This window comes from Lepidochelys olivacea, assembly GCF_965140295.1.
Source record: "Lepidochelys olivacea isolate rLepOli2 genome assembly, chromosome: 1".
NCBI lineage: Eukaryota > Metazoa > Chordata > Testudines > Cheloniidae > Lepidochelys > Lepidochelys olivacea.
In genome coordinates, this window is record NC_140411.1 from 272,146,882 (window position 1) to 272,160,590 (window position 13,709).

Here is a 13,709-nt window from a genome sequence, read left to right on the forward strand (position 1 = left end):
AATTATTTCCTTGCCTATAGCCTAAATGTGCGAGGTGCTTTACAGATAAATAAAGGATATGGCCCTGGCACTTGAGTACTTTCAGGCTAAGGGTCTGAGCATGCAAAAAGATCTACATGCACAGAAACTTATGCCGTGCTGTCATAAATATAAAGGGAAGAGTAAACACCTTTAAATCCCTCCTAGCCAGAGGAAAAATCCTTTCACCATGTCAAGGTTCCTTCCCCACTCTGAACTCTAGGGTACAGATGTGGGGACTTGCATTAAAGCCCCCCTAAGCTTATTCTTACCAGCTTAGGTTAAACGCTGCCACCACCAAAGTGTTACACAAAGAACAGGGGACGTGCCACTTGGAAACATCTCCCTCCCAAAATATCCCCCCAAGCACTACATCCCCTTTCCTGGGGAAGGCTTGATAAAAATCCTCTCCAATTTGCATATGTGAACACAGACCCAAATCCTTGGACCTTAAGAACAATGAAAAAGCAATCAGGTTCTTAAAAGAGAATTTTAATTAAAGAAAAAGTAAAAGAATCACCTCTGTAAAATCAGGATGGTAAATACCTTACAGGGTAATCAGATTCAAAACATAGAGAATCCCTCTAGGCAAAACCTTAAGTTACAGAAAGACACAAAAACAGGAATATACATCCCATTCAGCACAACTTATTTTATCAGCCATTTAAACAAAACAGAATCTAACGCATATCTAACTAGATTGCTTATTAACTCTCTACAGGAGTTCTGACCTGCATTCCTGTTCTGGTCCCGGCAAAAGCATCACACAGACAGAGAGAACCTTTTGTTTCTCCCCCCTCCAGCTTTGAAAGTATCTTGTCTCCTCATTGGTCAGACACATGCATAGCAGAGTTTTGTGTGTGCATATCTTTTTATGAGATCAGGGTCCAACTGAAGAAGTAATAGTGATTATAGTGAATAATGTGTTGGGGGGAATTGGTGTCAGAAAACTAATTTTACTACTCTATTAATAGGTCAAGTTTTTTGCAATAGGGTACTTAGGGTATGTTTACTTAGGGTATGTTTACACTACCCGCCGGATTGGCGGGTAGTGATCGATCCCCGATCGCTCTGCCATCGACTCCTGTACTCCATCGCAGCGAGAGGTGGAAGTGGAGTCGACGGGGGAGTGGCGGCAGTCGACCCTGCGCCGTGAGGACGTGAGGTAAGTCGACCTAAGAGACATTGACTTAAGCTATGCTATTCTCATAGCTGAAGTTGCATATCTTAGGTTGATCCCCTCCCCTAGTGTAGACCAGGTCTTCGTAACAAATATTTGTTGTTGACCTGTTTATATTAGCTATATGCAGATGTGCCAAACCTCTAAGAGTGGTACGTTTTCAAAGTTTTACACTGCGGTTTAGCAGACACCTCTAAACTGCAGTGTAAAACTTTGAAAATTTACCGCTCTTAGGCCTGGTCTACACTGGGGGGGGGAATCGATCCAAGATACTCAACTTCAACTACGAGAATAGCGTAGCTGAAGTCGACGTATCTTAGATCGATTTAGAATCACTTTGCGTCCTCGCGGCGCGGGATCGACGGCCGCCACTCCTCTGTCGACTCCGCTTCTGCCCTCACTGTAGTGGAGTTCTGGAGTCGATGGCAGAGCGATCGGGGATCAATTTATCACGTGTCGATTAGATGCAATAAATCGATCCCCAATAGAGCGATCACTACCCGCCGATCCGGTGGGTAGTGTAGACATGGCCTTTGACTTTAATGAGTCATACAGCTAACACTGTGCAGTGCTTTGCATGTTGGCTCCAGAAAGTCTGTTAAGGTAAATAGACCATAAGGGCAAGTGTATACTTAAAATGCTGCATCGGCACAACTGCACTGATGCAGCTGCTCTGCTGCAGCGCTCTAATGAAGACGCTCTATCCTGATGGGAAAGAGCTGTCCCGTCGGCATAGTTAATCCACCTCCCTTAGAGGCAGTAGCTATGCTGATGGGAGAAGGTCTCCCACCAACATAGTGCTGTCTAAACCGGGGATTAGGTCTGTGTAACTAAATCTCTCAGGGGTGTGGATTTTTCACACCTCTGAGCGACGTAGTTATACCAGTGCAAGTCTGTAGCGTGGACCAGACCTAAGTTGCTACTAAAACTGCTAATGATAATTAGCACTTAGTATACTTTATGAATATAAATTTCTTTAACTCTACTTATCCATGAGAAAAAAGACTAAATCTCCTTTAACAGCTTGGTGTTAAGATGTAAAATAATGCCTGTCTGACACATGAGGTAATTTTTGTTATTTAGAATTTACCTACTGTCAGTGTTGATAAGTACTTCAGTGCTGTGTTTGTACTTTGCTGTAGAACTGGTATGACAAATTACTACTTTTGCATCTGTTTGAAATGTTAAACTGTTTAGTGTACAGTCTTTCAGTATTAGAGTAAATGATAAATGTTATTGAACTACTGAATTGTGCTTGTCAGTTTTCAGTCAACAGTCCGTGACTGTTTTTTTAAGCTAAAGGAAAAAGCAGGAAATTGCACTGAATTACAGCATCAGTTAGATAAAGCAAAACAGCAGCATCAGGAGCAACAGACTCTTCAGCAAAGCACTACAGCAAAACTCCGAGAAGCCCAGGTAAAAAAACCAACGCACATTCTTTTCAAACTGGTGTATTGCAGCAGTAATATTGCCGGTGCATTGCAACATGTAAACAAGCGGCACAATTTCCTAATGTATACCATTTTCTTCTTTTAATTAAATAACATTGAAGGAATTTATAATTTCAAAATAGAATATGTAGTAAGTATTTGTGAAATTTGATATCTAACATTTCATGCATCAGGAATAACTTTTAAGGTCCCTATACTTAAAGAAACTATTTAATGCATTTTTAGAATGATTTGGAACAAGTACTGCGTCAGATTGGAGATAAGGACCAAAAAATTCAAAACCTTGAGGCCTTGCTACAAAAGAGTAGAGAGAACATCACCCTGTTAGAAAAAGAAAGAGAGGACTTGTATGCGAAAATTCAAGCGGGGGAAGGAGAAACTGCAGTTCTTAACCAGCTGCAAGAGAAGAATCATACTTTGCAAGAGCAGGTAAGAAATGCAAAAATCTCCAATACCCTTAAGAAAGTTTGTGTAAGAAGAGTCTCCTTTGTTTCTATCTCCCAGTCTGCAGCTTCAGCCTCCACTGTACTTTGCCCTTTTTTGGATACTGTATTGCTTTAGCATCTCTTTTTATAAAATTCACAAGATTTCTGTGATTTTCCCCCCTCCATCCCCCCTTCTTGTTCTGATAGCAATACATTTTGGTGCTTCACATCCAGCTGTACAAGTTGTGCACTTGGATATGAAGGATGGTGTGTATACATACAATCAAAATGATTTATTATTAGTTTTTCTTACCTTTGTGGAAATCTAATTGATAACATATTTGAACAAGAAAACACATAACATACACTGAATATGATTTAATGAACAGTTCTTTGAGGTGGAAATTACAATCACAGTGTAGCATCTGAAAGGTACATTATTAGATATTTTAAAGGTATTTTAAAGTAATTTTAGCTGCATAATCTTTTAAAATATATGTGTGTATGTATATACACACATATATTTTTTAAAAAGCTATGCTGGAATTACTACTACTTGTGCATACAATTTTTACTTCATAATTTTGCAAAAGGTAATGTGATTGTATGTTGGTGACTCTTTTTGTACTAGAGGAATTTTTTTAGTATACTGTTTAAAATACCAATATGGTAATATTGTTGCACACTTACTAACAAAGGTTATTAGAACACCGTGTTCTCCTTTCCCAGCATATGTGCAACACATTAGTAGTAATTAGAGCTGAATGTGAGTTCTCTGGCATATAGTCCTTAGTGTATGCTACTGGTACAAATAAGATAGAAATGTACCAGCTGTTACCTGTTTGTAATGGAAGGAACACCTGTGTCTTTTATGAGCTACTTGAAAAATATTTTGGTAGCAAACACATGTCAATTTTTTGTGAGTAATTAATGGATGTTTTTTGCCATACTTGCTGTAATGTTATAATAAAACATACACAATATATAGAATACTAATATGAATTAAATGGAGTTCGGTTCATGTTTACTGCAGACATAGAGCTTTGAAATGGGCAAAGATTAAATTGATAGGGATATATTGTTTTCTGGATGGATCACATGTAACTCACATTAGTGTTAATGGTCATGTGGATATACCCTTATCCTGAAGAGTTTATAATCCAAGGTACTGATCATATGAACATTTATACACATGTCAGCAGGACTACTCATGTTGTGTAAAGAAAAGCATGAGTGTAAGTGTTTGCAGGGTCAGGTCTTAAGAAGACAGGTGAAACATGAAGGGTGGAGGGAGAGGGATACAATCAAATATATATAATTTTCTATTAATGGATTTACTTCTAAATTCTTGGCAGATACATTCTATATTCAAGGAGCAAGTGCTGTATGTTGCATTTTTCATACTGTTTCTCCCAGCTCATAACCTTATGTGTCAAGCTAAAACCTCATTCAAATTGATGCTTAAACATGCAAAATAAAGCCCAATAGCATCTGCCCAGAATCTAGCACCATGTGGGTGGAGGGTTTTACTGGGTATTGTGACCAGGAATGTGTGGGAGGAAGTAAGGGTGGGAGCACACAGAAATGGAGAGCAGACAAGAACAGAGAGAAGGAGAGGCAAGAAAGCCAAGCAGGAGCCTGTGACCATGGAAAAAGCTAGAGAGCTTTCAGATTGTTGTTGGCTAAAGAGGTTTGTGGGCTGTAAGCTTAGAAACTGCTCTTTTGTTCTTGGTTCCCTCTGCATTCAGAGGCCCATCACTTTGAACATTCCTTCCAATAAACAGGACCACAGCAAATAAAATACCATCAAATTCTACTTCCAGCTGGAACCTTCCAAGGGCCCCAAACTATGACTGTCCACTTAGGTGGAAAAGGGGCAATAATACATAACCAAAGGGTTGAGTCCAGGCCTTCAGTGCAAAGCTCAACTCAGCCTAACTATTGAACCACAATTGGTGCCTCCATGATGTGTTTATATTATTTTTCTTATAAATAAAGTAAGACTCAACCATCCTCATCTATCTCTCAACCTAGCTAACACTAACTGGGCACACACAGAAGGGTGCACACTCACAGTGTTATATGAGAGTGATCATGCTTGCTGCCTTTGAATATCTTGTCAAAATAGTTATGCTTTTAAAAGTTGGGGTGACTCATGTATTGCACACAAAAAATAAATGCACTGTTGTTGTCCAGAAAGAGAAACTTTGTAGAATTAATAAGTGGTGAAGTTGATCAGTATTGGGGCTTCGTAATCGAAACAACATCTTTTGAATTTTAGGATGTTTTTAATTTTGCCCTTGGACTTTTAATTGGCAGCTTATTTATATTGTAGGTAACTCAGCTAACAGAAAAGCTGAAGAATCAGTCGGAAAGCCATAAACAAGCCCAAGAGAATTTGCATGAGCAGGTGCAAGAGCAGAAGGCACATCTGAGAGCTGCTCAAGACCGTGTGCTCTCCCTAGAAACAAGCATTGGTGAACTAAATAGTCAGCTAAATGAAAGCAAAGAGAAAGTATCCCAGCTTGATTTACAGGTAATTTGCCTTTGTACTGTATGCTAATGAAAAAAATCCATCTGCTTTTCATTGTGGAAAAAGGTGGCCTTTGTTGAATATACAAGGCTAGTAGGCTAAGTTTCTACTAAAGTTTGCTTGTTTTGTGAGCAAAAAATGGCCAAATAAAGTGCAATAAGCAAGATGCAATCCAGCAAGACATCAGCCGTTCTAAGATATAAGGGTTGCAGCCAAAAAACAACACACCGAAAAGAACACAACCACCACCAAAGAGTCGAGGTAGGAGAAGTTATGTCTCCTTAAAAGCCTCAGACTTGCTGTGTGCATCAAAGCTAAGAAGCCTGTCTGAAAACTGTTTTAATGGTTCTATACTCCACATGCCAGGGTGAGAATCTGTCAAAGCAGGGTCATGAAGAACCTGACACTACCCAGAATTTTAGTAGATTACTGATTTTTGAAGTGGTTTTATATTTTACTGGGTTTTGGGTTTTTTGTCTAATGCAGTCAAGCAAAAGTTCCAATGGGGACTTAATCACAATTGAGAGAGACTGAGGGCTTGTCTACGCTTAAAATGCTGCAGCAGCGCTGCCATGGTACTTCAGTAAAGACACTACCTATGCTGTCCCATTGGCACAGGTACTCCACCTCCCTTAGAGGTGGTATTCTCCCGTCAGCCTAGTGCTGTCCACACCAGGGTTTGGTTGGTTTAAATGCATCACTCAGGGGTGTGGATTTTTCACACCCCTGAATGTGACATAGTTAGACTGACCTAATTTCCTAGCATAGCTCAGGCCTGAATGCTTTGAAGCCTACTACAAGGAGGCTCATATTCAGGTCCCAGAAGGAATAAGGTACATTTGACCAGAGGTTTGGCAGATAGTCTAAGACTTGTCTTGATAAAGTGTCCATTTCTGAAATGTGGGAAGTGGCTACTACTGGTATTTGGGATATGGTTCATAATGATCATTATTACTGCTCAGCCCTTCTATTAGTTCCAGGTGTATGTAGATCACTGATTTCCATAGGGGTGGGAATCCATGAAAACCGTTTAGGCTTTGATGTTGCTCCCATTAAATCAAATGGGAGTTTTGCCATTGCTTTGAGTAAGAGCAGGATGGAACCTTTAATCAGGGGAAAAAAATAGCTAACTTACAAGTAGCTGGAGATCTCTGAAAATTGCCGTACAGATCCACGCTGACACACCCTTCATGTCTGCCATTCAGATTCTATTTATGACTGGAGAATTGCTAACATAGTTCCTATTTTTAAGAAAGGAAAAAAAAGTGATCCGGGTAACTAGAGGCCTGTTAGTTTGACATCTGTAGTATGCAAGGTCTTGGAAAAATTTTTGAAGGAGAAAGTAATTAAGGACATTGAGGTCAATGGTAATTGGGACATAATACAACATGGTTTTACAAAAGGTAGATCGTATCAAACCAACCTGATCTCCTTCTTTGAGAAGGTAACAGATTTTTTAGACAAAGGAAACAGAGTGGATCTAATTTACCGTGATTTCAGTAAGACATTTGATACGGTTCCACATGGGGAATTATTAGCTAAATTGGAAAAGATGGGGATCAATATGAAAATTGAAAGGTGGATAAGGAACTGGTTAAAGGGGAGACTACAACGGGTCACACTGAATGGTGAACTCTCAGGCTGCAAGGAGGTTACTAGTGGAGTTCCTCAGGGATCGGTTTTGGGACCAATCTTATTTAATCTTTTTATTACTGACCTTGGCACAAAAAGCAGGAATGTGCTAATAAAGTTTGCGGATGACATGAAGCTGGGAGGTATTGCCAATACAGAGAAGGACCAGGATATCATACAGGAAGATCTGGATGACCTTGTAAACTGGAGTAATAGTAATAGGATGAAATTTAATAGTGAAAAGTGCCAGGTCATGCATTTAGGGATTAAGAACAAGAATTTATGTTATTAAGTGGGGACTCATCAGTTGGAAGTAACAGAGGAGGAGAAGGACCTCGGAGTATTGGTTGATCACAGGATGACTATGAGCTGCCAATGTGATATGGCCATGAAAAAAGCTAAGGCAGTCTTGGGATGCATCAGGCGAGGTATTTCCAGTAGAGATAAGGAGGTTTTAGTACCGTTATACAAGGCACTGGTGAGACCTCATCTGGAATACTGTGTGCAGTTCTGGTCTCCCATGTTTAAGAAAGATGAATTCAAACTGGAACAGGTACAGAGAAGGGCTGCTAGGATGATTCGAGGAATGTCTTATGAAAAGGAGACTCAAGGAGCTTGGCTTGTTTAGCCTAACCAAAAGAAGGCTGAGGGGAGATATGATTGTTCTCTATAAATATATCGGAGGGATAAATACCACGGAGGGAGAGGAATTATTTAAGCTCAGTACCAGTGTGGACACAAGAACAAATGGATATAAACTGGCCATCAGGAAGTTTAGACTTGAAATTAGACAAAGGTTTCCAACCATCAGAGGAGTGAAGTTCTGGAACAGCCTTCCAAGGGAAGCAGTGAGGGCAAAAGATATATCTGGCTTCAAGACTAAGCTTGATAAGTTTATGGAAGGGATGATATGATGGGATAGCCTAATTTTGGCAATTAATTGATCTTCAACTGTTAGTGGTAAATATGCCCAGTGGCCTATGATGGGATGTTAGATGGGGTGGGATCTGAGTTACTACAGAGAATTCTTTCCTGGATGTCTGGCTGGTGAGTCTTGTCCACATGCTCAGGGTTTAGCTGATTGCCATATTTGGGGTCGGGAAGGAATTTTCCTCCAGGGCAGATTGGCAGAGGCCCTGGGGGTTTTTCACCTTCCTCTGCAGCGTGAGGCATGGGTCACTTGCTGGAGGATTCTCTGCACCTCAAAGTCCTTAAACCACGATTTGAGGACTTCAATAGCTCAGACATAGGTTAGAGGTTTATTACAGGAGTGGGTGGGTGAGATTCTGTGGCCTTCGTTGTGCAGGAGACACACATTGTTTACAAACATTGAAACACTCTTCTTCTCAGATAAAAGCAAAGACTGAATTACTGCTTTCAGCAGAAGCATCAAAAGCCGCTCAAAGAGCAGATCTTCAGAATCATTTGGACACAGCCCAGAATGCGCTGCAAGATAAACAACAGGTAGGAGAAATTAATGCTACTAGATCATCTAAGATAACCTGTGTACAAAACGAAAAGGACAATTTGGTTTGGGAAAAAAATCCAAGTCCTTGTGGATTTGCATTTGCATTGGAGACATTTAGTCAGAGTATTTGAATATGTGATATATTTTGTCCTGTTTGTTATAAGCAGGGCCCTGTGTATTGTAATGTATGGAATTGACTGTGGAATCCACCCCTGCTGCAGAAATGTACTCTAGAATCTAAACTTCCATATTGTAACAGAACAGAATTGTTTCTAACCTGTGTGATTATGAAGAGAGACTTTACAAAGTATACTGAGTGTAAAACAAAGCAGTGTTGTTTTTCTGGAGTCTGCAGATTCAAGATAAAAAAGCAAACTTCAGTTAAATGAAGAAATATATTTTTATTCCAAAATAACTGTGTGCACACACATACTTGCAGTAAAATAAAAAAGGGATGAATTAAAACCAATTTAGTTATTTTGGTGCAAGTCTGTGTGCACTCCATCCCTAAATCAGCACGTCTCATTGGGGTGCTAATATTGAAAACAATAGATAACAAATTAACTGTCAACATGATTAATTGTTTTGCTGCTGATTATTTCAGCAGAAACATCCACAACTCCAAACCACTTCAAAAACTAACACTGCCTCCCATGCCTTCTTGGGTGGGGAATTGAATATCAATATAAATAGCACAAGTCCTTCTGTAGTGATTGCATTTTTCATTCTCATATTTAATTAATTAAAAATCTCCCATATTTTATGTTAAATGAAGCTGCTAACAAATTTGTCAGTCTCTTGCATCAGAGTCTCGCACAAGTTAGGTCCAGCTCACCATAAAACGCATGGGTCTTTTGACTATCAGCATTATGTGTTCCATTTCTTATAGAGAATAATATTGTTCCATGTTGAACCAATAGTTTTCAAACTATGATTCGTAAACCATTGGAGTCTGTGGAGAGTTGACTGGTCACATGGTATTGGCTGTCCTTGTTCCTGCTAAATTTAATTGACTGCTACAAATAGGTTAATGTTATGTTCCCATGCACGCAATTGGTGTAGTTGCCACAAGAATATTATGTGATTATGAATGGGAGAGGAGTTGTTCTTTAAGACAATCTCTTTATGAAGGTGTGATTCACAGCATGAAAAAGTTCTGCCTTAAAAGCAATTTGAAAAGAATAAGCTATTGAATATGCTGTTTTTCTCCAGTATAATGTGTATGTTTTTTAAAAATTCCATCTGAACATTTTAGACAAGTAATATTTATGCATGTGTTTAGAGAACTCTTTAATAATTTAAAAAATACTCATCCCTTAATAAAAGTAACCATTTTCAATTATATTTTACTTCATAGGAGATAAATAAGGTCAACACTCAGTTAGATCAGGTTACGGCTAAGCTGCACGACAAGCAAGAATATTGTACACAGCTGGAAGCCAGTCTTAAAGAGTATAAAGAAAAACATCTTTATTTAGAACAGAAAACGGAGGAGCTAGAGGGACAGCTTAAGGTTTGTATTCAGAAATGAAGAACTTGAGTTTATAAAACTAGCTTTCACCATGTAAAGCACCAAAATTGTTTCATAATGCATGGTAACAGCAGTGCGGAAATTGCAGGAGGAGGATGGCCAGCCACCTAAAAAGTGATGTTGATGGTATTCTCTTTTCCCAGTGTTTCCTTTTTCAGCTGATGAATGAGAAAGTGGGGTTATGCCATAACTGCCTCCACTGCCCCAGCCTCCTTCCCCGCCAATTGCAACCTGAATATAATTCATGGAGAATATTAAGAGATGAGACATAGGCCACTTCCTAAATTCAGAACTCTCATATTTGTGGTTGTATAAACTTCAGGTAACTTTATTTAAGTGCATAAGTGTTTGCAGGATCAGACCCTAATGTACACACATCTTCAGTGTCTTACATTTGAGGCAGGAGGCAAAAAGACAGAATACAGTAACATGAGAAGTGTATACAATTGCACAGAGGTGGAGTATGTTCCATTTATAAATTACTGGGTTATTTTTAGATTACCGTATTTTAAGCATTTTGCAGATATTTGAATCCATTACAATATAGAAGTATATTTAATTTTAAATGTACGTGAAGACTAGGGGTGAGATCTTTATGGCTGGAGGCATTTATGAACAACTGAGTGATTTTTCACTCTGGTGGTTGTGTTATGGTAACTGTAGCTTTTTCTTTTCTTTTACAGAAACTTGAAACTGACATTCTTGAGGTTAAAGCAAGCAAAGAACAGGCCCTTCAGGAGCTACAACAGCAACGACAGCAGTGTACAGAGCTAGGCCTCAGAACAACAGAACTGACCAAACAGCTTGAAGCAAAAAGAGAAGTGTATGCTAACGCTGTTTAATGCATTACTTTTCAGACCCAGAGACCAAGATTCACATTTGAATTGTTCTATAAGAACAAACAAATGCATGTTTATACTCTTAGACTAGAATTGAAATTATTATTCACCTTCATGATCAGTTATTCACCATAATGATCACCAGAACTCACCTAAAACACTAGAGTAACCCTACACCTCAGTGGGGGCTTCTGCATCTTTCCCCACACAGGGGAGATAAACGTTGCCTTGTTTGACTTGCACTTCAGCCATCAGCCTTCATCCCATAGGTAAGTCACCAAGTACCGTGACTTAACCTGAGTGGGTTGAGATGCATTCAGTGTACTTCCTCCATCTCTTCTGTACACTCTGTCTAGGTCCCACTTGTATCCGCAGCAGAAAGCTGGTCATCAGCAAACAACCTTGCATTATCATACCATCCTCTGAAAAATTAGGGGGTCCTTCGCAGCATGGGGCTCAGATCTAATATGTATATAAATGAGATATTCATCATCACCACCTATATCTGATATATGGGTAAGAGCAGGTTCTATTATCATAGAACAGATGAGAATATTGGAATTCCTATGCTTGACTAAGCAGATTTAAGTTTTGTGCGATAAATGGTCAAGGGAGATTCAACCTATAGGTGGAAAGTTAGTGGGGATACAGGATAGCATTAAAGCTGGTGTGGAAATCTTAATTGCAAATGCAATTTCTCCAGCACTTAGCACAAACAAAAACTACCACAAAACATATCTGGTAATGTTGTTGTGTTGAAGGTCAGTCTCTTAACTTTTAACTCTGTCTGGGAATAATGTGTGTGAGACTGTCTTTCATAGAACCAAAGGGTATGTTGCCAGTTGATGGATCTGAATATATTAACCTGTTCAGACATCTGCTGAGTAAAAAAACCTTAATTTTGGTTTTTATTCATCTTGATTTACAATTTGCATGTTAGCTCTCTAGGGGTAGTTCATAGGCGTAATGTTTAAAGAACCACCACCAGCCTGAAAATGGGACTTCAGAGTATGTCATTCATTTAAGTGTAGAAACGAAACATCAATACATCATCTGAAAAAACATGTTTTAAATTAGAAGAACGATTAATGTTTTTGATTATAGAGAGTAGATTTAATTACACAAAACAACTTAGGGATAATTTTTTAAAGTTTTGTATTTCACTGCTCTCCTTTGTATTTGCACAGTGTATCTAGTACTAAATTGGATTTGGAGAAGAAATCTGATGCCCTGGAACAAGCAAAACAGCAAATATCAAAGCAAGGGGAAGAAAAAGCAAGCCTTAAACGGGACCTTGAGAAATTAAATCAAGAGACAAATAAACAACGTAAGGAACTAGATGGCAAGATTCAAGCAGCAACATTAGAGCTGCAGAAAATGAAGTTGGAGAAAGACACTTTATTGAAAGACCTTACAGTTACCAAAGACAAATTATCAAAAACCATTGAATCCTTGAAGGATATAAAGGATGAATTGGAAAAGGAGAAACAGAAAGGAAAAGCCACTGTGGCAGAAATGGTTAGTTATGGATTTAATCAGGCATCCAGTATTGGGTATTTTTCAATTTTCTCATTCATGATTGTCAGCTCTGCTTTGCATTCTAGTACGAAAACTGCTCACATTTATTGCAAAGATGATGGCACCAACTGTGGAAATTATGATTGCCTTAAGAAAAACAAAACTGAGATATAATTGTAAGTCCTAAATTAAGTTGTGGCTGGATGTTTTTACTGGTAAACATTGGTTCATACCAGAAACCAGACCCCTTTAGTTGCTTTTTAATATGGCAAAGAAAACCACAGACGGGGATGAGCATTGAAACAATTATATGTGAAATGTGGAAAACACTGGACAGCCCTATAAAAACACAGATTGTGAAATTTTGCCAAAATGCAACCCACATTTGAGAACAATGAAGTCAGTTTTTCTTAATGTATTATAGTTTTGGTTTTCTAATCTGTTCCATGCAGAACACATTGGTGCACTTGTTATGGGTATGATGGAAGATTGCTAGTTCTGGTAAGTATAATGGTGTCTGGAGAGACAAGGTGGGTGAGGTCATATCTTTTATTGGACCAATTTCTGTTGCAGACAAGCCTTTGAGCTTACACAAGTCTGCAGAGCTGAAGAAGAGCTCTGTAAGCTCTCCCCAACAGAAGCTGGTCCAATAAAAGATATTACCTCATCCACTTTGTGTCTCTAATATCTTGGGAACAACATGGCTACAACGCTGCATAGAATAATTGTGTCTGTCATTTTGGGAAATACCACATCTGAACATGTTGCAAGACCTGTCAGAAAGCTAACTGATTCCAGTGACCTAAGAAGCGGCAGTATGGCGGCAAAATGCTTGGCCAGGAGTTCATTATTGTTATAAAAGTGACCCTTACTATTACTGTGTTTAAAACGATAATCCCCATTTTTCTTTTTTTTTTTTAAACTTTGGCTGCTTATAGCAACATCACCTAGTACAGTAGCAATACAGATTTTGTGAATTTTCTATGTTTAAAATTTATCGTAGGGGTATTTTTCCCAATTTCTTTTCCTGTTTTGCATCAGACCATCTCTCAGCTCCCATGTGTGATTGTTATTTTTATTTCCACTAAAAATAATCAGTATTTACAATTACAAA

General features: G+C 38.8%; 1 protein-coding gene across 2 annotated transcripts in view; it reads left to right on the forward strand.

Moving 5' to 3' along the window:
• Nucleotides 1-13,709, forward strand: part of EEA1 (early endosome antigen 1) — a 135,912-nt gene that overhangs the window by 85,395 nt on the left and 36,808 nt on the right. For both annotated transcript variants that reach the window (XM_084617768.1, XM_084617767.1), the window contains 7 exons: nt 2,495-2,614; nt 2,875-3,078; nt 5,410-5,610; nt 8,590-8,703; nt 10,065-10,220; nt 10,922-11,061; nt 12,265-12,595. In XM_084617768.1, the coding sequence (XP_084473894.1) occupies nt 2,495-2,614; nt 2,875-3,078; nt 5,410-5,610; nt 8,590-8,703; nt 10,065-10,220; nt 10,922-11,061; nt 12,265-12,595 (1,266 nt within the window). The remainder of the gene's footprint in view (nt 1-2,494; nt 2,615-2,874; nt 3,079-5,409; nt 5,611-8,589; nt 8,704-10,064; nt 10,221-10,921; nt 11,062-12,264; nt 12,596-13,709) is intronic.